At 34.7% G+C, this 26,311-nt stretch overlaps 1 protein-coding gene across 1 annotated transcript in view; it reads right to left on the bottom strand.

Moving 5' to 3' along the window:
- nan (transient receptor potential cation channel subfamily V member nanchung) overlaps nt 1–26,311 on the bottom strand; it is a 743,452-nt gene that overhangs the window by 278,821 nt on the left and 438,320 nt on the right. The window contains exon 8 of the mRNA XM_081734312.1: nt 21,926–22,029. Coding sequence (XP_081590438.1) covers nt 21,926–22,029 — 104 coding nt within the window. The remainder of the gene's footprint in view (nt 1–21,925; nt 22,030–26,311) is intronic.

Genomic DNA, 26,311 nt, shown 5'->3' with positions numbered 1-26,311 from the left:
GGCTAAGTTTATCTGACGTATTTTTGCAACACTGTGAGTTTCACTGCACGAAGTCTGCGATAATTCGCCCAACAAGGAGAGTGAATGCTGCAGAGCATTGTTGTGGCATTCCAACTGTCTGATAATTCTATGTATTCTCGAGGAGTGATTGTTTATGTACTTAATTTTGTTCTCAGTCCCACTTGTAGAAAAACATTTTTATTACACATAAATAGCAGTTGCGTCATCAGGGTTTAGTGAGTTTACAACTGTCTTCATATAATTTAAATTTTCTGCATATACGACACAGTTTCTAAAACGAGCCTCATCGGGTTAAAACTGGTTGCCGAGGTAGCGGAACACTTTTCGCAGTTTCGTGAAAGATAAGTACGGGGGATGGAGCTTTCTTTAATTTGATACAAGCACGTCTACTTCCAGACATTGACATCTGATTGTTTCTGCTACACGATGAAGACCGTATGCAAGACAAGTCAGATGGGCTAATTTTGGATACAACATTTTATTCTATTATCATATACAGCATTTTATATATACAACATTTTATTCTATATCTGCGTTTACAGAGTGAGTTGAGTTGAGTTGACCTTGAGTTTAACGTCCCGTTCAGCAGCGAGGCTATATGAGACGTGGACTTACTGATTAACGTGGAATCCGAACCACATGAGCTCCCGCCGGGAATCGAACCCGGGTCTCCCACGCCGAAGGCGCGTACGCTAACCGCTTAGGCGTTTACAGAGTGATTCAGTTCACTTTAAATATAACCTATTTTCTTATGATATAATCTGAAATATGCTAATATGCAGCAATAAATTTAGGAAGTATGTAGTATCCTGCAAAGTTTACGAAATATGCATGCACATCGAAATTCACTCAAAATACGCACTTATATGCGCTATCATATGCATCTCAAACAAATTCTTACAAGTCAGTCGGAACGTTTCTACATGCTAATAAAAACATGCATTTTGCAAATAAATCCGGGCTGTAAGAATTACTCTACACGATACTGTTGAAAGAAAGCTATTTTTTAAAATTGATTTAAGCTTTTAACACCCTAGAACGATTATCTCGACGAAGTAGTTAATGAAGTCCATCTGCTGTCAACTTTAAGTGTAACATTGATCTTAGCGATGGCTATCCACGTCGCATTCATTCATAAATGTAAATTCAGCGTAACACTAGTACGCAATTATCAAACTATTTAAGAATTACTGGTTGCATCAACATGCAGACGAAACTATTTTGTTATTATTTATTTATTTATTTATTGAACAATTTCCCAGATACAGCATAACTTTGCCATTTTACACAGGGACATGCTAACAAAAGAAAGAAAAAAAAAACAAGACAACAATAACAACAACATAGAAAAAAAGAGTGTAAAAGTAAAACTATTCCGTCAAAGCTCGTTTAATTGCTCTTTCAAACACTGGGTAGCTCGAAAAAATGTCCACATCAGTTGTTACTTGATTATAACTGTTTGGTATTCTATAAAAAAGAGACCTCTGTGTAACAGCCAACCTAGGACGGGCAAGATGGAATAGGTGGGTATTCCGAGTGATGCGGGAAGGGACACGTAAGGATAGTTCCTGAAGTAATATTTCCGATCTTAAGGTTCCATTAACTATTTTATGTAGATATTTCAGGTCAGAGATAATTCTGCGTACTTCAGGAGTCTGAATATTAAGATGTCGCAAGAGCTCCTTCTTAGATAATATTCGAAGTGCAGGAACACGAAATCGGACTATAGCAATGAAGAAATTGAGAACAGAATCAAGTCTGGAGAGATGTGTAGGTGCTGCCATGGCCCATATGGGAGAGCAGTATTCGATCTTGGGCGCTATTAAAGTCTTATAAAAAGTTGCTAATGAAGAAACAGTGCGTAGTTCGGTGAATCGATAAAGAAGTCCCAACATGCGCATTGAATTCTTTAGTATTGAGGAGATGTGGTCAGAGAAGGTGAGTTTTGAATCAAAGATGACACCAAGATCGTTATGACTAGCAGAATGTGTGATAGGGGAATCGTTGATATGGTATGTGGAGGGAATAGGAGACTTTTTCAAAGTAATAGTAATACTGTCACATTTCTTACTGTTGAGTTTCAAGTGCCACATTTCACACCAGCCTGTAAGGTAATTTATGTCTTCCTGTAGAGCAATTGTGTCATGGAGACACGATATTTCTCTGTATAACTTACAATCGTCAGCAAAAAGCAGAAGACCACTAGGTTGAGCTGATAAGTGCGTGTAGAGATCATCCATATACAGGACAAACAGTAGAGGCCCAAGTACACTCCCCTGAGGCACCCCTGAGATCACGGGTTGGGGGTTAGAAGTCGCCCCTGAAAGAACAACTCTCTGTTTACGGTCCTTCAAGTAGCTTGTGATTAGAGAGAGAAATTTGCCATGTACATTAAATCTATTGGAGAGTTTATGAAGAAGATGAATGTGACTGACAGAATCAAAGGCCTTCGAGAGATCAAAGTAGATAACATCTAATTGAGTATTGTTATTCATACATTTGACTGCACAGGAAAGAAGAGTACTTAAGTTTGAGAGACTTGAGCTTTTCGGTAGAAAGCCGTGCTGAGAACTATGGATGTAAGGTGAGGTGAATTTAAGTAGCCTGTCTTTAATTATTTTTTCGCAGATAATTGATATTACAGAAAGAAGAGATATTGGCCTATAGGAGGATACATGATCTTTAAGTCCTGATTTATATATTGGGGTCACGTGAGCCAGTTTCCAACTGGTGGGATAATACCCTTCCTTGAAGCATCTATTGAATAAGATAGATAGAGGAACCGCAATAACTGAAGCAGTTTTGTTGAGAAAGAGAGGACTAATTTTATCAGGTCCAAGTGATCTATGTGGAGATAACGATAGCAAGAGAGCCAGAACTTCGCCCGGGGTGGTAGAGAGAATGGATAAGGTGTCCGAACAGATGGGGTGGAGAGGGGGGAGATGGGTTGTAGAGGAAAGGGAAGTAAATGTTTTGCAGAAGTAGTTATTGAAGAGGTCTGGTCTTTGATCATCACTCGCTTCAGTATTTTCATCTTGAATTGTTGCCGGTATGCCCGGAGATTTTGTTCTAGATTTAATTACAGACCAAAAGACTTTAGGGTTACTAACAGTAAAATCACCAATTGAGTCCATGTATTCAAAATATTTACGTCGCTGTACCTTCTTGGCAAGACTTCTAATTCTAGCAAAGTTTTTATATGTGTAGTCACTCGGATGTGATTTCCATAGAGTCCAGGCAAGCTTTTTGTTTTTAAGAAGGTCACGAAGTTCATTGTCGTACCAGACCGGAAACCTGTTCGATTTTGATGCTTTCACCGGCACAAAATCCTTTATGGCTGAGTGGACAACCGTTATTAATCGTTATTATAAACGCAGTCCAAACATTCATCAAGACACATTTCGCGTGATCTCCTTTACTGTCTTTAGCATAGTTTATTTTCTGTAAAAATACTGTATTTTTTCAAATAACATTATAAATGATGTTTTTTTCTTTAAAGTTTTTTGTACCATAATTATATCCTTTAGGCTAAAGAAGGTTAATTATTTTGAAAGCATATCCAGCACCTTCCCACCGGAACTGAATACAGCAAAGACACACACTATTTACTAGAACATTGGGAGAACTAAAATAACGTTGAAAATGTAATGAGAAAACTAGGCGTTATGCGTTCGACACCATATATTTACAACATGTAAATTTGAGAAATGTAAATTTGTCATAATACCAAATACTACGAATACTAAGTTCTGAATGCTGTATTCAAAAGTGAATTTTCAACTTCCGCAACAGATCATAAGTGGTTTTCCAAACCGAAAGTCAAAATTACAGAATGTTTTGTGTAAGGTTTGCTATATCGTCGGAATATATGGGGGGAAATAAGAAGTTTATCCCATGTAGGTATTTCGTTTTACAAGATTCAAATAACCTTTTCAAATTTAATTGAACTCGACATAGTGTAAAATATAACAGGACTATTAAAGCGCCAGGTCATGTAAATCTAAAAATACCCTTTAACTACATGTCGTCTAGACTCCAGAAAATGCAGACATTACGTAAAATACTCGCAATACTATCTGAAACCATTTTCATAATAAACAACATACAAGTTGTTGTTTTTTCGATTCCAATACGATCCAGGTCTTTCTACACACAACTAACAGTAAGACATTTTTTTATTTTGTAATATTAAGAAACTGAAGTATTTTCTTAATCTCTCGGGGAAACCAAACAATAAACAATAAGTAAAAGTGAAAAATTTTAAATAAAATATCGAAAAAACATCCTGGTAAAAATAGTGAAAGTTAAAAACAAATACTATAAACACGGAAGACTTTCACAAGGGAAAATAAAAAATCCTATTTTTCAAATCCGAAATAGAAAATTAAAGTATGGAAAATAAATATATTAAGACATTCTTTTGCCGGTTTAGTAAAAACCTAAGGAGAGCGATGAATTTAGATCAAACAAATCAGACCAAAGAAAATTAGACCAGAACAGGAAGTAACGAGTAATGCGGGAACTCGAAGAGCCGTTGAGTTTATCGAGGCAAAATAATGATTCACAAGGCTAAAATACAAATGTTTAAAAGGGCCAAAAATTAAAAAGTAACTGTGTCCCAAATTGCTACCCGAAAAATGATCTTCAAAACACCTGAACAAATTAAGTGTTCCCCGTAAGACACTTTCATTAATCTGTTTGTATATAAGCGATATGCCCAGCGAATTTCCATCTCAAACATCATATTCATAACCGAAAAAAAGAATACATTAAAGCACACACAGTACCATGGCTTAAAGCTATCTAAATCCCACAAGCTATCTTAATTTCTCTCTTTTACCTTCCACTCTGTTTTCTCTTTTCAAAATTCTTTTGTTCCATTTTGCAAACTAAACAGTAAATTCCAATTTCCACTTGTAAGTCCTAGTAAAGACAAATGTCAGCTCATTGCCCCCGTACATTTCTTACGTGTAAATAAATTACAGAGGCTACATTTCCTCAGCTAAATATAGTATTTTCCTGCGATACCGCTTGACACGTGAGTCTCCAAAGAAATCACATCTCGTCATCGGAAAGTTTATGCGAACCTTGCAACAAACTTTATTTGGATATTTCTCAAGTGAAATGCTCTCAACGGGGGATTTAGTTTTAAGCTTCCTGTTTGTGATGATATAAAGAACCTCATCTGCAGCCGTTCACTAGTTTAATACAATGAACATGGCCCCTGAAAAGAAGGCTTAGAGCCGGGAAAAGAACTCAATCTCTCAGCGTCGTGAGGTCAGCAGATAGCGACAGGCATTTCATTCTCATCCAGTAAAGTGTTGGGAAAAGAAAAATACTGGAGGGAAAATATTCATTTATTTTCAGCTTCTCTCAGTCCCTTCTTTAATTTCCCTTCTGTGTTTTTCTTCTTTCTTTCTATAAGAGGGAAAATTTCCCATTCACGCATTCTTGATTCAGCATTTTCACAGAAGACCATCCTAAACAAATTGCTCTCGCCTTTGCTAATCAACGTAAAATTACATTAAAGAAGTAGGTAGAAAAAAATGAAAAAAATCTCAAATGTTTTTTTTCCTATTTTCCTGTTTTTTTTAACGTTGTTACCCTTTGGGCAATTCATTACTTTCTTCCATGTTTGTTTCGCCCTTGACTGGTTTTCTTAGTAAATTTCATGGGGAAAAAATGAATCAGAAAAGAGTTTTGTTTTAGAAAAATATACATATTGAATATTTGAAACTTGAAAATGTTGTAAGCAACCATTGCACCTTTATTTTCTCCTCCTTTGCTTTCGACTTCCTGCTGGGTAGTTCTACTACAAAAGACAACGTTAAATTACTTGCTTATCTTGTTTCTCACACTTGTCCAATAACACTAATGATAGAAGAAGCAGAACACTAATTATCGTGAAAGCAAATTAAGTATCGGATGTTTTTGTTGTCTTTTGCGTAATCGTTCTCAAGCAGTGATTTGATTTGGAAACGCTTCCATGGAATCTCATTTTACGTAAACATTTCATTTTTCCTCTTTTATTCGTAATATGAGAGCTGCAATATTCACTTTATAAGAAAAAAAGGTAAATTTATTTTAAAATCTGTATACAAAGTAATACAAGAAAATACTCATTCTATTTATCTTTTTTGGACAGTCATTTGATTACATTTATAAACAGCTATGATACAAATGTTGTAAAATCGACCTATCCGTTGACCTCGAGTGATGTGCAACATTTAAGCGTATCGTTACTAGTCCTTATTTCTTTTAAATGAGGTCTAACAAAAACAGTGAAATCTAATCCTTCCATTCAAATTATCAACATTATGTTTCTTCTACAATTACTGAAACATAATGTGTGACTCCAATAATATGGAACTATAGCCTACAACACTAGAGATATTCCATAAGCATCCAACGGTTATTGCTTCCTGGTCATTTTATTTCCAGCTTTCTAGATATGCCTTGGCTCCCTCGGTCTATCAGCATGAGACTTCTTTCTCTGGTTATATTTAAAGTAGGAAGTTTACGTTGACTGATTCGTTCATTAGACCAGCTGTGAAAGCTATTCATTGCACATTACTCAGGAGACATTAGAACATGTGTGAAGCATGACTTACGATGGACAAGAAATATCACCTTGAAGATGTGATTTTTTCTATGTAACACAAACGGCATGCTGTGTCACACCTATTCAAAATAAAGTAGAAAAGTTTGTTATATAAGTATTTGTGTAACGTTTCTTTAGAAAAGAGTACGTTTGATTATGTCACCCTACAGTATATAACTTCGTTAATGTAACCTGTGAACTTATGACTGAATGATACATCTTACAATAATTTTTTTGTCAACCAATGACAAACCAAAACATACGTTGTGATCAACAAACTATGGTTCATTATAATAAATCTGGCGTTTTCTCGAAGATCTCTCGATTCTATCTACTTTTTCCATCATTTCATTTATTCCCCTTCAGCCTATATGGCGGAACGTGAATCTGAAAGGTGGAAAGATAGTGGCTATTAAATTATTCACATTTTTTGTACTTTCTTTTCTGACAAGGGATATCACCAAAATGTCCGGCTCCGACTTCAATTACTTATTATTATTATTATTATTATTATTATTATTATTATTATTATTATTATTATTATTATTATTATTATTATTATTATTATTATTATTATTATTACTATTATTATTATTTTGCTGATTGAGGGCATGTATGCATTATGTGCGATGACAGAAATTTTTGTCATGGTGCATGTTATATACAGTGCGTTCAACGAATAACACTAAGGTCCACCTCCTGAAGAAACGAAGGCACATAGAAACATGAAACCTTTTGGAACCTTCAAGGGACATAATAGGCAACATTATGCTGGGAAGGAGAATCCCCCACAAGGGCGGCTAAAGGGGGTTACTGGGGGTAACTCAAAAATTTTGAATAGCAACCCCCATCGTGTGGTACCTCGCTGGAAAAGTAATCGGGTATAGAGACCAGGCCGTGTCCACAACAAACTCTAAAGTCTAACGTAGGTCTAGTTCGGAACGAATGCACAATACACATACCACACAACTAACACTATAACAGTATTGCAAATACAAAACATGCAAATTGAACTGAAACCGATAGAAAAGAGAGTACAACAATATTATTGAAAAATCTGAACCCTCCGAGGCTCGAACCCCGAACCGCACGTGTACTGAACCAACACTTTACCATTGCGCTACTGTCGAACTGCTACTCTTACGGACGAGGAGATGTAGTTCATGACGACGATTTGCTCGTGGTGGCGCTTTGGTGTTGGACACACGTACTTTAGCAAAGCTATTAATACTCTGTTTACTCGTGCGCCACTTTCAGATGTGCTTTTTCGACCAACAGTGCGCTACATTACAACCCGGAACAGTAGATCTGAAGGACGTAGACGTATGTTTGTGCTGGTGCGTTTGACCATCCTACATTGCATACATAATGTGGTCTCTTGAACAGAGAATTGAAATTGTCTTACTCTTTGGTGCTACGAATCGTTCGTACAATGCAACAGCACGGTTGTTCAATGAACAAAATGTGCGCAACCCAATTAGTGTTTCTTCTGTACGCCATTTATTAATCAAATTCTTTACGACAGGCAGTGTGACCAATGCCCCAAAGCCTCGAAACCCTAGTGTTGCTACGGAAGAAACACAGATACAAGTGTTGGCGGAGCCAGGAAGTGGGCGGTGCACACTTCGAGCATCTCCTGCATTAACGAGGCATTTTCCAAATCATACTATGTTACTCTCTGCTTACATGTTTGCAATGTTTCTTCGATCATAGTTTACGGATGGCAGCCATGTTGGCTACGGACATGCAATCAACATGCACTTTCCAGAACAGGTCAATACACGTGATACCTTTCAAACAAGGTACCACACGATGGGGGTTGCTATTTAAAATTTTTGAGTCACCCCCAGTAACCCCCTTTAGCCCCCCTTGTGGGGTATTCTCCTTCTCAGCATAATGTTGCCTTTTACGTCCCTTGAAGGTTCCAAAAGGTTTCATGTTTCTATCTGCCTTCGTTTCTTCTGGAGACGAGCTTTAGTGTTATTCGTTGAACGCACTTCGACCGATCCGCGGTGGCTCAGTGGTAGAGCGTTCACCTCTGGTGCTAGGGGTCTCGGGTTCAAACCCTGCTCCCGCCAAATGAACTTTGTGGTGGACAAACACCGTGTGCGTGGGTTTTCTCGGAGTTCACCCGTTTCCTCCCACTTTCTTCATTCCACGATTTCATTCATTACTCATTATCACCGTCTCCTTTACCCTAACCGGCATAAGCGTGGGACGTAAAACTCAAAATTTCATTTCATTTCATTTTTGCACTTCGACCGTCCTTTACGGATGACCGCCATGTTGGCTACGTACATGCTAGTGACTTACAATTTTCACAAGTGGTCTTTACTCGTGATTACCTTTCAAACGAGGTACCACACGATGGGGGTTGCTATTTAAAATTTTTGAGTTACCCCCAGTAAGCCTCTTTAGCCCCCCTTGTGGGGGATTCTCCTTCTAGCATAATGTTGCCTTTTATGTCCCTTGAAGGTTTCAAAAGGTTCCATGTTTCTATCTGCCTTTGTTTCTTCAGGAGGTGGACCTTAGTGTTATTCGTGGAACGCAGAGTTGTGATGTGGTTATTAGAAGAGATTACTGCAGAAGTGCCTTATTATCCTTTGTAAACGGAGTGTTAATGAAAAAAGTGAAGAAAAACCATGTGGATACATATAAGGCCTAGGAGGAAGTCGCATGATAAGTATTACATTGACGGCAGCCATCTTGATATCCGCCATTTTGAATTAAGGTCAAGTTTTTTAAATGAGAATAGGGTAATATGATACATAATTTCCGACTAGAATTTAATCAGAAAAACAACGGTGAAGTTAGTTTTAAGATACACACATTTAGGGAAAAGTTACAGGCATATTAATTGTTTATACTTACTATGTGCGTAAGTCCCTTACCTCCGCTTCTAACCCGCGTATTAATGATAATAAGTGAATAAAATGTTCTGTAATACATATTAGGTCTAGAGGGAAGTGGTACGGTAAGGGTAACCTTGAGGGCAGCCATCTTGAAATTCGCCATTTTGAATTAAAGTGAAGTTTTGAAAAATGAAAACCATAGCATGTGACACCTCATTTTAATAGCATTTTTTTTTTTTTTTTTTTTTTTTTTTACAAAAATTCAATGGTCAAGCCAAGCCATGAAGCCAAATATCAAGTAGAATGTTTGCAACGTGTAACGGAATAAGAAATACAGTTCCACTGGATGAATGCTTACGTGGTACCTTGCACAAAGACACCTATTCCATTCAGGGTTCTAATATATCTATGACACCCTCCAACAAAACGTGCCAGTTGTAATACTGCGGTGTCCACAAGCAGTTATATACAATTGACAGTTAGAATACTGTTCACATTACGCCTATTCAGTGGAGCTCTACATGCATTCTTCATATCCAACATTTGAATTCAATCCCTCTACTCGTTTCAAAATTAACATGGCATGTATGTTCTATCTTCGCACTTTGCCCTCATTTATCTCCCACCCTGTATACGGTCGCTACTAAACAAATTCTGTTTCATTTGGTGCTGAATCCAGTGCTAGCAATCATTTTCAGCATTTGAATTCATTAAGTCGGGATGGTCCCTTGTCAGTATCTTTGTGGAAAATACATGGAATTCAAATTATTGAGTCAAAGGATTTGATACATACATTCTGGACAATGGATATTATATTGAATATAATTTGTAATCATATTCTTAATAGATCTGCTTTAACTCTTAAATTTCTGTATATAACTAGCATATTCCAAAACCAGTGTGTGTATATTTTGTATGTGCAAGTGTATTTTTGTCGTATATTCTTAACACTTGCTCTACCCGAGAATTGTCAAAAATGAGCAAATGCAATTGATCGTAGGGTAATATTACAAAAAAAAAAAAAAAAAAAAAAAAAAAAAAAAAAGAGAGAGAGAGAGAGAGAGAAAACAGAAATCGGGGTATTAGAAACCAAATAAAATTTCAAGTTTGTAAAATATAATCAAAGCATCTTATTTTTCATTGAAATATCAGTTAAAAATATGAATACTATATGAAACAAGTTGTTTTTCAATATTATTGAAATACAATAGCAGTTATTTTATTGGATACGAGTACGGTGCACCAAAATAATAAAAGCGAGATTTAAACTGCAGTTAAATATACGAATATTTTGTTATCGAACTACAATACATGTTCGTCATTTGCACTTAATGTTCCGTAAAGTAATCTTGGTTTCTGGATTCATTTAAACATTCTTCATAATCCGTTTTACGCTTTCAAAATAGGATTATATCTTCATTTACATGTTGACTGATATAACTTTCAATATACCAAATTTAGTATGCTGTAAGCTTGCACTACAGTATGACATCTAATGATTATTTCCACTCTTAGAAACTGAAAATTCTATTCTTGAAAATTTTGTACGTTTTTTGTTAGATTGGATTTCCTTCTATAATAGTATATTATGAGAGAAATATACTATTTCATGTTACATGTTACATAGTAACTTGATATTAGTAATCCTCTAAACCTGTTGAGTAGTGGAGAAACAATGTTCTGAGATGTAAATCCAAGATTTTGGGGTAAAACGTTTCCTTATGTCATCTTTAACCTCCACCTAACAATAGTGATGATCTCTATTCTCATCTTCAGCCTCCATCGTATATTTTGTTAAAAATATATGTGTAAAAGAAATTACTACGGAGCATGATTCTTCCTTAATAACAATGGTAGGAACAAAGATATTTGTAATAAATTCAACTACATGCACATATATGTTTAGAGGAAATAAAGTACTGGAACATTTGTGGGGTAGGTTAATCACTCACGTTGTTTTTTTCAATGGAAACAAAGAATAACATATTAATCCAGCAAATATTAATTAATTAGGCAAAATATAATTAGTGAAAACTTCAAAGCAAAAGCAGTGTGGATAAATATAGGAGAGAGTGAGACAAATCAGGGTTACTCTTTCGGATTTTTGTTTAAAAACAAAAGCATCACATGATCGAAAATGTATTTATTACAAAAGAAGTCCCTACTCTCACAGTCCTGTGAATGATGTCGATGTGGGCGGAAGCATCGCTGTATAAGCACGCAACAACTAGTTTTTATTTTCTTCGTATTCATAGTGTAGCAAATGAATAAAATGATCTATTCGCGTGACGAGCAGTTGTATTTTATTGACGAGCAGCAGCTGTATTACTTAGGTATTAAGACATGAATTCATCTAGTAGAAACCGCAGTGGCTCAGAGGTAGAGTGTTCAACGCTGGGCCTCATCTTTTAATCTTAGCTCATGCAAAGTAAACTTTGTGGGGAACAAATACTATACGTTGGTTTCCTCTCGTTTCATCTCCTCTTTGTTCCACCATTTTACTCATTATCAGTTTCACCATCTCCCTTAGTCTTGGAGCATAAATGTCGTACGTAATGCTAGAAATATCTTTCATTTCAATAATTCACCTTCAGTATATTGTATTTGCTAATAACTTCCCTGATATTTGAATTCGTGGGTGTGTGTTCTCCCAAAGATGCAAGATGAAATAATCTATTGAAGACCAATAGGATAATGCAAATTGCGCATAATTAGTTAATTATGTACTTATTTAAATTTAACCCTCCATAGCACGCGTGGTCAATTGTAACATCAAGGCACGAGCGCGGAGTCTCACTCCGCAATATTTATTTATCTTATTTTAATATGTATTTTGTTTCGAAGCGATATTAAATTGTTTAATATTTTCTTTGATTTTTTTTAACGATTGCTCAAGTATATTTTACAGCATAAACTCTTTTAACAGTTTTAAGAAAACTAATATTCCTCTATACGCGGAGTATGACTCCGCGGCGCGTGCAACGGCGGGTTAAATCTACACAGTTATAGATAAATTGCATAATAAGATTCTGTAAGTTGTATCATTAAGGTTCACTTGAAATGAAAATTAGGGTCATGACGAAATACATATGAAGTGATCTAATAGAAGTTTGTTTTGGTTGATTGACCATTTTTATTCCTTTTATTTTTTATTTCTATATACTGTACTATTACTGTATTCATTTGCAGCCCAAATCTTGGTTTAAAAAACAAAAATTCCTCCAGCCTGCTTGTGCGTGGCTGTCACTTTTTCTTTTTATCACCGCTTGCTAACTAGTGACTCTACACTTTCAAACATATTGTAACAAACACCATTGACATTTTTCTGATCTGAATGATTGTTAAGTAGCATGATAATTTTTTCAGAAAGATTTTGTTGAACGTTATGTGATCTGTTTGTTGTAGTTATAAGATTGAGAATTGATATGTTCGTTAGCATATTTTTAATAGGTACCCACACACGATCACTAACAAACTTCTTAAATTACTTTCTAGGTTCTGCAGGATTATAAGATTGTCCACACATTTCATTGTTCTCCAAACTGAATTATTAAACCTCTGTCAGCTAGGGATGAGATTTAAGCCTGTCTCGACTCGTCTCGAGAAAATGTTGTCTCGACTCGTGTCTCGACTCGAAAATATGTTTCTGTCTTGACTCGACTCGAATTCGGGTCGACACAAAATTTACGAGTTAAAATATACGCACACATCAGCCAGACCATTATGATTACCTACCTAATTGTCAATATGTCGACCTTTGGCACGGATAACAACGGCGACGCGTCTTGGCATGCATGCAATGATCCTTGGTAGGTCGCTGGAGAGAGTTGACACCACATAGGCACACACAGGTCACCTAATTCCCGTAAACTCCGGGGAGGGGGGATGCGCCCTGACGTCACCTTCGATTGGGTTCAGATCCGGCGAGTTGGGGGGCCAGCACATCACTTAGAACTCGCTCCTGCGTTCCTCGAATCATTCCATCACACTTCTGGCCTTGTGCCATGGTGCATTATCTTGTCGAAAAATGCCACTACCGTTAGGAAACATGGTCATCAAGAAGGGGTGTACGTAGTCTGCAAGCAGAGTGCGATACACCTTGGCCGTTATTGTGCCTTGCTCGAGCTCCACTAGACACATGGATGCTTACGTGAATGTTCCCCAGATAATAATTAAGCCGCAGCCAGCTTCTCTCCGTCCCGCAGTACAGGTGTCAATGAGCTGTTACGTTGGAATACGACGGATTTGCACACTACCATCGTCATGATGAAGAAGGTATTGGGATTTATCGGACAATGCAACGCTCTGTCACTGTGCCAAGGTCCAGTAGCGATGGTCAGGTGTTCATTTCAGTCGTAGTTGCCGATGTCATGATGTTAGAATGGGTCGATGTCGAAGATGAATGGGTCGTCGGCTGCAGAGGCCCATTGTTAGGAGTGTTCGGTGCACTGTGTGTTCAGATTAATGTTGTGAAGGCCTGGGAAAAAACGGAAATTTTGGGTTAAAAAAAAAACAATTTTTACGGTCTTCTCGAGCTTGAAAATAAAAACCAGAAAATTTGGGTAAAACTGAAATTTTCGAATATTTTATTATATTATGCTTTCAAAATTAAAACTACATATTTTGTATTTACTACTTTAGAGTTAAGATAAATGATTACTTATGTTTCTTGTATTAGAATAGGGAAATTTTGTACACAACTCAATCAAACACTTCAAAGTTAGCACCGTGATAGAATGGAGTTACGGCTGCAAAAGAAACTAAAATATAGTCCTAGTTAGCTTATTTGGTATAGACACATTAAAATTATCTTAAGCAATCTTATGAAGTTCCCCTTTGATGGCAGGAAAGAGTTAAAATAACGGGGCCAGAATCATTTCTAGTTAATATGTTAAACCAAACATATATTTTATTGAGATATCTTCCTTGTTCTACGTAAAATTTCCGGAAATTTTGAATCCATTAGAAAAATCATTTGTTCGGAAATATTGGCAAAAACAAGAAAATATAGTTTAAAAACTATTTCTTGGCCTAATGCTAGTCATCTTACTTGCTGTAACATGTCTACAGCATATACAGAAGAAAGTAAAAAAATCCGAACTAATTAGGACTACAGGTAGTTCGAATTTTCAAATTGTTCGGATTTTCGAAAATGACCAAGAAAATGCCATTTAGGCTTACATATACTATACGGTATGTTCTTCTATCGATACAGTGGTTATTCAGTACATACAGTAACTACAATACCGTACGTAAGGCTACTTACATTTAATGTTTCTGAAGAACCTGCTCGCACACTAACTTACACTGATCTTGTACGTCACACTTAAAACTTATAGGCCTCAGAGAAAATAAAAATAAAAATATTTATGACAAACAATTACATATGAATATACTTTTGTAAAAGCACTGGCTTCACACAACGTCGACGCATACACTATTGTTTATTTATCGCTAGCGTTAAGAAAGCTTCTAGGGACCGCGTTCGGATTTTTGACGTTCAGATTATCGACGTCCTACTGTATATACAATGTATTTCGCTAACGGAAAAGTACTTAAAGCAACAGGTTTTAATTCTACTTATTAGTTTTTTTATTTCTAGTAAAGTCCCTCTTTATTCTTTGTATATTTTTCGAATAACTCAAAAAGAGAGAGAGGATCTTTTTTACACATACACACATATACCGCACACGTGAGAAGTTTGATCAGCGAGAAATATATAAAAGGGTTGAGTATGTGAAACTTCCGTTCGTTATTATTACAGAGTAGCAGAATACCCGTTCTTCGCACGGGGAGAATAGGTTTCATTTTGAACACAAAGGGAACCAAAACTGTCACCAACGGACTTAGGGAGCCCCAAAACTATGAATTCGACATTAATATCGGTAATTTTCAATTATCTTTACATGTCACCATCCCCCCTTAGAGCACTAATGGGACTGAATTTGGACTTAAACGGCCGGAAGTGTGACTGTTCATTTCAGCGACCCAGAAAACTATGGATTCGACACTAATATCTGTCATTTTCTCCTCTCCCCTTTCCTCAAGTTGCACTTTAAATAGTTGCATAGAATGACTCAAAAGTGGAATTTGTTATATTTCGTGCTACACTTAGGTAATAATTTTCACTTATTAGAATTCAATTAAGACTTTTCATAGGAACAGACAAAATTAACACACAGAAGGTGCTAAAGAAAATTCTGTTTGTTGCAATGTTTTTTGAATAATCCAATCTTAAGATATATATAAGATACGCTAACGACTGAAAACTCAATAATTAGCACGCCGGACTCAACAGAATAGACCTCCATTTACGATCACGCAGGAATTAAAGTTTTCGAAAAACAGCTTTGTGTACCCAATGAATATGATAATAGCAAATAACAAGTGAGTTTTGTTTCAAAGTTTGAAACTACATTAGACTTCCAAACCATGGTCATTCAATATTCTAATTTGAAGTAGGGCATCTATAATTACAGGTTGCAATAGGTTAATAAGATCAAAGGTAGAACCTCTTCCTCAGACGCAGAATACAAATTAAAAAGCCAATACTCGCTATGCCTTACTGTTATTGTTCTAAAACGATAAATGTTGAAACCGCAGATATTTAATCACTTCCGGATTCAATAGAACCTGCTATTGAGATGCTGAATCGATTGCGGAAAACTGCATCTCGAGATTTCTTACCGTTTTTGCTTTATGGAAATCAGTATTGAGATCGGAAGTAGTAGTAAATTTGGGTTCAGTGGATTTGGTAGAGTGTTACGGGTTATGATGGTATGTTCTCTTAAGAGCCTAAATCGTTTGCAGGAAACCGCTTGTCGCTATCTAATACCATTTTGTTTTAAGGTGATAAATATTGAAACTGTAAATGGCTTATTTGAACTACTTCTGGTTTGAATAGATGGTTAACGGAGAAGATGGAACCTATTTTGGGACGCTGTATCAATTCCAACAAGCCACATCTCGATCAGGATCTATTTAGCCTCAATCAGCGTAGAATGAAGTGGAATTTATAGTTTCACGTTCAATGTTTACACCTTAAGGCTAAAAGAAGTAGATGACTTATAAGACTGAATACGTACTTATATGATATAATTGGCGGAATGACACTGTGGGAGGAAATCGACAACCTCGAGAAAACCCACCGGTATGATGCTATCCACTATAAACTAACGTGGTCGGATACAGTATCAGGGAAATTTGTATTAGAGTTTAGTGCTGTACAACTAAGCCACGGTGCCTCCATCTCATATTGGCTTCTAAACATACTGGGTATTGACTTCCATTTTGGTGGCTATATGGTTGGCGTACGCATGTTTGGCGCGGAAGACTCGGGTTTGATTTTTGACAGGAGGAGGTCATTAAGTTTGGGTCCCACGTTAACCTATAGGTTCACGTCTAATATAGCCTCTGTGCTGAGAGACATGCTAAATTTTAATTTGTTGATGCTATAATTAGACATCGAATAATTCATTTGGTGCATGCTTCTCTTCATGAAACATATCCATTCAAAGATTTTGAAGTATTCAAAGGTGTGATTAATGTTTCTGAAGAAAATTAAGCTAAAAAGTTAATATATCTTTGGGATGAGCGCTGTGCATTAAAGGAGCACTTGTATAATACGTATACTAAAGATGAAACATTAAAGTAAATACTAAATATATTTTTCTTGACTAAATAAAATATGTGTTACCTTCTGTTTTCTTCATCATATTAAAACAAAAGTGAGGTTAAAGTTTGAACGTAGAATATTATAATTAAGAAAAACAATATGAAAAATAATCGAAAAAGTTTTATACTACTATATATTACAAATCATTTTATAATGGAATAATATTTGTAATAATCGAATTTCGACGTGCATAATCTATATCCAATTGAAAATTAGGATACCTAATTTTACTTTTTATCTTCCCTATTTAAGTAGAGAACTTAGGTAATTTTTAAATTTTTATTTAATTTAGTTCCTTTTTGTTTAGAAAGTTTCTATCATAGTAGAACACCCGGTGTTCGGTCAATTTTCATCAATCACTGCCAATCTATTTCTCTGTTCATATTGAACATCAAAATTAAAAATGCCTCTATACAATGAAGAATCATATAAATTCTGTAGACACGTCGAGGTTTTTGCTCATAAATCCAGAATTGAAAGTGGTTATATATATCTGTTATATATCTGTACTTTATTGCTAATAATTTCTTTGACAGGAACTGTTGACCTAATGAAATTGTCGTCCTGAATGGAAATAAGTAATCTGCATTATAATATGGAAAAAGCCATCACTAAATGACTAAGTGGCATTTTCAGGTATTTGGGATATAGCGTTCCCTGGGAAATTTGGAATATTGTACAGAACACACACGAAACGTAAGACAAAGTAGTGTACTGCTTTCTCGAACTCACTGCAACTAGTAGTTTACCATCACTGTCGCTGTCTACATGTTCTCTAAGTAGTATGATTTTCATTACAAGAACTGGAACTTGGAAACAAATAAGAACTTGATGCATTGTTTGAAGACGTCACAGTTTCTATATGTGATCTATGTATGACGTTTGTTGTTTTATCTGTGTTTCTTTAGTGAATGTAAGTTAGTGAAATATTCTGCGCATTGTTCTTATACACAAAAATATTTATTTATATCTTTTACTCAGTGAAATACTTTAATGTATGTAATAAGATTATCTATTACCTGCAAATTTATCTTACATGCACAACAAGAATATTTTCTTTAAATAGGAACCAAATATTGTAGTGTGAAAATAAAGTTTATATCCAACTAACCACTGGAGGGAGAGACTCTCAGGGTTGGAAATAAATTGATGCGTACTACCAAACCGTTGCATCTTTTTATTTTCCTGACACCTTATTATGTTTGTAGTGGTACTAGATGCACACTGTCTTTTCTTCTTTTTTTGGTCGTCTATACTTACAAATCGTTTACATTGAGATATAAATCACAAATCATGGAAATAAATTGATACGTACTTCCAACGCGTTGGATCTCTTATTTTCTGACACCTTATTATGCTTGCTAGTGATACTAGATGCATACTGTTTGTGTTGTTTATACTTATAAATCGTTTGCATTGAGATGTAAATCACAAATCATACACTGAGTGACTTAGTTTAACGAATATTAAATATTCAATTATATATGAGGCCACGCTGTCACTGGTAGAGCGTTCACCTCTGGTGCTTGAGGTCCCGGGTTCGGTCCCAGCCCCAGGCAAGTGAACTTTGTGGTGGACAAACAACGTGTGCATGGGTTTCCTCCGGGTTCTGCCGTTTCCTCCTACTTTCTTCATTCCACCATTTCATTCATTTGTCATCATCACCATCTCCTTTAGCGTTGCCGGCATAATCGTGGGACGTAAAACTTAAAGATTTCATTTAATTTCAATTAAATATATTTTGTGGCATTCTTAATTATATCTACAAGGGCAAACGAATGATTGTAACTGAACCATTCGCACCATTGAGAGGGAAAAGGCGTCAGTTTCCTGAACCTCATTGTTGCTGGTAACTGCATTATATCTCTAAGTCAAAACTGCAGAACATAGTGTAGAATCACCCTGGCTTGCTAATGAGGAATAAGTTCTGAACAATACCATCTACTAGTAAACTGATGACCACAATGTTTCGAGAACTCTGAGGACCTCTTCTACTGGATTTCCTGCCAAGAGATGAGACGATCAACGTTTGTGCATCTGCTAGCATCGTAATGTAAGCGGTGTTGTCGTCCTAAAATGACAGCGCCCAACCGCTGGAACAGGGGGAGAGGAATGCCAGGCTTCAGTCTTTGGGTGGAAGATTATGGAGCATCCCACGTACAATCCCAACGTAACCCTTTTGATTATAGTCTGGTCCATGGCAGGGAAGAAGTTCCGGGTAGGAAAGAAATTGACAACGATACCAATGTGGAGAACGTTGTTTGTCATTGGTTTCGTGATCAGCAGGCAGCCTTCTAGGCAATGGACATCGACAAACCGTGGACTGAACATATGTGGTGATTACATGACACAATCGCCAAAGGTACGTAGAATATTGTGTAATTTCGTTTTTCAATTTTCATTTGTAATTTTTAAAAGCCGAGTAAAATATTGATCATATTTTAAAATTTTGTAGTATAAAATCTATATGAGTTCTGTATTTAATAAAAACTTAAGAATAATTTTTTAAATATTTATCAATATAACACTGTTAGACAGATTTTATCTTGCAAAAATTTAAATATATATTTCAGGTATTCCCTTTCGGCGTCTGGGCTACTTGGCAATTATAATATAGTTGTTTTTATTATAAAGATAGTAAATTGAACCCATATATGGTTGAATGCGTAGCACAATTTTCAACCACGTATTATGGTTGACAATACTATATGATGTCATTTATATCGTCGTTTTTACCGTATATAGGATGTTTTTACCATATGATAAATTCAATCATATTTTTCAACTATGTTAGGGTTGATTGAAATAGTTGAATTTACTCATATATGGTATTTGGTAGCTTGGTTTTACCACTATATAGTTGTTTCAACCATATTTTTCAACTATATTTTATGGTAAATTTAACCCATAATATAGTTGTCCATATATTAACTATATTTTTTTGGTAAATTTAACTTTTTTTGTTGATTCAACCATATCGTTTTTTTCTGTGTAGTTCGATCCCAGCTCGCGTCAAGTGGATGTTGTGATTGACAACTACTTTGTCCATCGGTTTTCTCGGAATTATCTTATTTCCTCTCACTTTTCATCACACCATTTTCTTTATTATTATCATCACTGTCTCCCGTAGCCTTAGGGATGTAAACCAAAAAAGGAAAAAGGAAAAGAAATTGTAAGTAGTAGATTAGATCTTGATACAGCAAAAGCAGAATGAAATAGCGGGAACAGATTTTCAATATATGTTGAGGATATCAAAAATAATTTAGATGTCCTCTCTTCTACCTCTTTGGAAACCATAAGTGATAGCTTTAACCATTTCCGGTTTTAGTATTTGATCCCATTTGAGCAAAAACTAATATATGAGAAACTTTTCTGAACGTGGATTCAGCGTCCGGAGAATAGGTTCAGCCTTTATCCTCTATTGTTCCTATATTGACACAGCCAGACATAGATGTATCACTTATTGTTTTAACATTGGTCTCACATATTTTGGAAATCTATCGCAGTTTCAGAGTGTTGAACGTTGGCCATCATTGTTATACTAAGAGCTGTCAGTATGCCCTATTTGTTGCATTTCAATCGCTTTGTTTTTTAATAGTTTCAAATGTTTTATTTTTACTTATATGTAGTTATAGACACGAAAATTTATTTTGATTTTTTCAGTAGTTGAACAGTAATGATCAGTCATCATTAAGTTACTTTTAAAAAGCAGCAGCAACAAACTACTCATGAAAAGTAGTAAGGAAAATGTTCTGGTAGTGCATAGGAAGGTAAAGGCTGTTTACAAGGATGATGATTGTGTTGATGTCATTAGTACCCGTTGATGGCTCCGAAATCTAAGGAATCCAGCAGTGAAAACCTTAATCAGTGATAACGGACCCAAATTGTGGTAAACTGCATGATTTGATTCGAAATGACAAGGATATTTTCATGTATGTCATGATGAATCCATTGGACTGTTTCAAAGTGTACTAACAATGGTAAATGGTTACAGTTAGATATGCGCCACATTGGTTCCTAAGCTCATTACATAGGATATAATGGCTCAAAAAATAACGATTGGCACGATTTTTCAAAGACCTTGCGAATTGCAATAGGGGATGTAAATTGAGGTCTTTAATCATGTTGCATTGGTATAGTTTTACGAACCTTATTCTAAACAACAACATATGTAATAACGTTATAAATTATCCTCAAAAACAAAAAATCTAGACATTTCAGACCAAGCAAAAATTGTGCTGACAATAGTTTGGTACAAAGTGGGGTAGTTTTCATAGAATATTTGAAGGTATATGAGACAATAAACAAGGAAATATATTGTAAGACATTAGACAAACGGAACACAGTGTTGACAAGAAAATAAACTGCCCAAAGCTTACAATACGCTACAACAATGCCAAAATCCCATATTGCCCACCTCATACAGACGAAAATAGCTTAACTAGAATGGACAATCACACCTCGCTCAAGGATATATCTTTCAAGCAAGCAATATAAATAAACTTCCAAACTCAAAACAACAGTGTAAACTTAGCTTTACCCGCAATGTGACGAATTTTATTGCAATGCATGTCAGGCCTGTTAGGAAATCTGGGGAAAGTGTGTCCAGGATGAAGGCACATATATCAAGTAATCAAAATCTACAGACAAAACCCTGAACCACATACGTAAAAATTCTTTCTTGGATATCTATATTATTTACCGAGATTGTTTACCGAACTTTATCTGTAGACTTGATATTTTGTCATAAATCATGACATTAGTGAATATACTTACCCCAAATACAACCAGGTTCAAGGCGGAATTTTTGTTGATTCTTCCTGTTTCAATATCGATCGTGTCTATGAGAGACAGTGGATAGGCTGCACATGTAATACTTCCTACGAGTAAAATTCCAAAATCAATATATTATACTTCTTACGAACGAAAAACTGTCAGGCAAGTATTTACATTAATAATTTCTTTTATCATTCAAAGAATGATTGAAGAAATAATTTACAGCATATATATATATATATATATATATATATATATATATATATATATATATATATATAAACAAACTTGTACCTTTGTCATGCATGTTGATACATGTATCTCTGTAATAGGTTACATGGTGTAGAAACTCTACGAAATCAAATTACGTTTCAATGTGTTACAGTGTTATTACAAGAAAACGATTTGCACATTTAAATATAAACACATACTCAATTTTTACTTATTTTGTACGCACCTGTAACTCAATGGATTTTTTTTCTTTATAACTTAAGAACGGAGATTGGCATCCAGTTGCGTTATCATTGTTTGCAGTAAGTCAATGCATTCTTCGTTGTCTTTATGAGAAGAAAACGAGATGAGAAATTAGCGTTATTTTTTCTATTATTTGAGTTCCTGTTCTTGATTAGGGCTTACGTATTTCTAGACTAAAAATTCCGGATCCAGAAAACTTATAGCATATTCATACTTACGCATTCTACCTGTTTAATGCTAAAATATTAGAATTAATTAAATAATGGATTACCGGTTACCGAAAGTCAGCGACAAAGATTAGATTATTATTATCAGTTCATTATTGATGATTAATGATATCTAAGGAATTACTTAGATTTTTCACGAATGATACTGACTTATGTTTTGGAGGGAAATCGAGTCATTTGGAGTTTTGAACAATTTCTGACTTGACAAATGGTGTAAACCTGGTAATGTTGTGCTAAATCGGAAGATCTTGAACACCTAAAATCATGCATATTGTTAGTTTACTAATGTTTAAATTCTGTTCTGTTATTGAATAAATACTGCACGTGGTAGCAGATTAAGTATTTGATTTGCCTAGGCTCATGCCTTTGTGCGTCCTTCTGATGTCAGCAAGATAAACTAATAGGCAGGAAGTAACTTCGCTGTGAAACATATTTTGATAATCATCTGATTTGATTATATTTCTTTATAAGTAAGCTTTTTAACTTGAAACTGCAAAATATCTGAAGAAATAAGTATCAGACGGGGAAAAATGTTCGAAATAAAAAGTTAATATTTTAGATGTAGAAATTTCATCTTAGATAATATTTACCTTCCACACTCCTGCTTGGGGCACGATGGGTTGAAAGTTTGAAAACTTACATTGGGACTTCCACTTTTTATTACAGATACGGATTCTACAGCAAAAAAATAAGTGAATTTTATTAGATTTTTTATCTGGTATAAATGGTGCTGTAATACATAAATATTAGTTTCATTAAGTTTTCTTGAATTCGGATTTCCCATATTTCACTCCAGAATAAATATCCGATAAATAATACAAACTCTCTTAAACTTTTTCTATAGCGTGATAGGTGGCATGGAATATGAGTCTTCATTCGGTGTGAATTTAGATAATTAATTGAAATGTGGCAGCGTAATTACGTGCAAAGTGTGGCGGAAATCGTAGTTATCTACCAAGCATTTTATCGGATGTATCTCTCCCTGGTCCACTCCCACAATACCTTAGAGATTATCTAATATGTTCTTTATATTTGATACTCACTTCTTTAATGAAGAAAGATGTTAATCTCATTATTCATAAAGAAGTTTGTTTATTACAACCATCTCATTCGTTTATTTATTATTATTTTTGTAGTGTATTTTATTTCGCAAATTAAGTAGTGTTGACACCACCCTCAGTTGGATATTTTTACAACATTCGTCTAATTCATTTGTTTTCAACTGGTAGTCCAGAACTACAACGTATACTTCACGTCACATTCTACTAGTCGAGAAAACGTTTAAAACATAAGATTTGTACTATAAATAATAACTTCGCCTTAAAATAATAACTTTTAATTCTGAACATTTATTTCTTCCAATGCTTATTTCTCTCGATATTTGGCAGTCTGAAATTTAAAGAAAAAACATCCTGTCGGATGTAAGAAGGATACGAAGAAATGGAAAGAGAGGAAATTTATTTGAAATAGATAATTTTCAATCTAAATTGTATAACGTTTTGCGATATACAATAGCTCTGAGTTCGTATATTAACATTATGGAAATATTTCAAAAATAATTGATATACCAACTTGTTAAATGATAACACAAGAAATCGAATTTAACTAACTACTGCATTTTTCGTGGATTTTCTCATTTAAGTTATTATTTTTATGATTAAACTTCTTTATAAATGAACTACATACTATATAAAGAACTATCCAGAAAGAACAAGTTTCAACATGTTTGGCCACAAAAAAATAAATGATACCATACGATACAAATCATAGGAAATATCGGATACAGACCATTATCCTTAATAACATATACAGATTTCTACAAGTTATCGTTACAAACGGTGGAGTTTTTCGAATTGCAAGAGTCGCTTAGATTCCCCACTGATAAGGCGCCTTATGTTAAATGAAAAACCCATGTTTTCATCACGGTGCTTAAATGAAACGTAAGGGCAAGCAAAATTGACAAGGAGAACGTGTACCCTGTTATGTGAGGGAACATAAAATACTTTGAATCAGTTTCTCAACAATGCTTTCCATTGTTGGTGTAGTAAGAGCCCATGAGAAGAGCCTCCTCAACTGGCAAGCTTGCTTTTCCATTCAACATAGAACACTTTAGGACTGTGTGGCTCATAATACTCATGCGAATGAAAAAATAAACTGTCATTTTAGATTCAAAACAACGCATTTCCTGTCTTTCCATTTTTTTTATATCTTTACTTATAATGGAGTTGATCTATGGTCCCAAATATTTCTTTTTTACATTCAATGTTTACATGTCTATATTTGTACAATAGTATATCTACTACACATATACTATGTACTATATTATTTTTTGTGTCAATAATAGTGCTTTTTATATTAAATTAATCAGTAAGTAATTAATTCCATAATTATTACTGAATGTAAACTTTAATATATTTTATGTACACTTTCTAAACTTGTGTACACTCATGTCCAAATTTATTATTGCATATCTATAACTGTCTTCTTATAAAAATATAATTTGATAATAATTTTGCAGAGTACGTTTAATACTGATATTATGTGTATAATCGGAAAATGTCTATTTGTGATAAATTTCATAGGAAAAGAATTGTAAATACGAAAATTAGAATGAATGAAACAAAATGTTGCTAAATGGACAAGAAAGTTTTATTTTCGTTTTATTGTTCTTATTTGCTACTCTTTTTACATGAAGTTTGCCACATGTATGTCTTTGCCGATTATTGACTACTAACATTATAAGAAATACTGGCGAATTTGTTATCAAATTATATTTCTACAATAACATATTTATAGATTTGCGACAATAATTTTGGACATGAGTGTACATTTTCACTAAATGTACCAGCAGTTTTCCTAATGGACGAAGTTTATATGCTAATATTTAATGTTGCTTGATGATTTCATTTCAATTACGTTAATATTTACTTGTTTTATATATTTCATTTCAAGTAAGTTAGTTTCTATTTAGCATTCATTTATTAAATTTGTATGAAAGAAATAGGTAACAAATGTATTAATGTTAATATAAGAATATTCGTGGTAATTATATATTCAATCTTAGTATTCTGCTTTCAATATTATAAAATATACTAATGTTTCATGCTACACTTACTGTGATAGTAATTGTGTTGTCATTGCTAAATTTTCCGAAAGTTTTTCTAAGGAAATATTCCCGATTCATCGCTTGTTCGGGTGACATACATTCAAACTTAACGAATAATTAAGATTCCGTTCAGTTTTACTTTTATATATTCTACTAGCTGAATACCTGTTCTCTGTACGGGGAGAATATGTTTAATTTTGGATATAAACTGCTAAGGTTTGATTTAAACGGCATCGGAAGTGTCACTGTTCGTCTCAGGGACACCAGAAACTATGGTTTTGACACTAATATCGGTCATTTTCGATCATCTTGAAATATCTACTCCCTCCCCTAAGTTACACTGTCAAAATGAAATGACAAAAAAAAAAACTATAGGATTGAACCTCATCTATGGGGTAAATTTGATCAATATCAGCCGAGTGGTTCAAGAGTTATGAAGTTACAAAAATAGTTACTTTCATTTATATTATATTACATATATATATATATTACATATATATATATATATATATATATATATATATATATATATGTGTGTGTGTGTATGTATGTATGAGCTTCGGTGAAGTAATTTCTACT

Source organism: Thermobia domestica, chromosome 12, assembly GCF_964235325.1.
Source record: "Thermobia domestica chromosome 12, izTheDome1.hap1.1, whole genome shotgun sequence".
NCBI lineage: Eukaryota > Metazoa > Arthropoda > Insecta > Zygentoma > Lepismatidae > Thermobia > Thermobia domestica.
The sequence above is the reverse complement of the archived record's forward strand: the minus strand, read 5'-3'. Positions and strand labels throughout refer to the sequence as shown.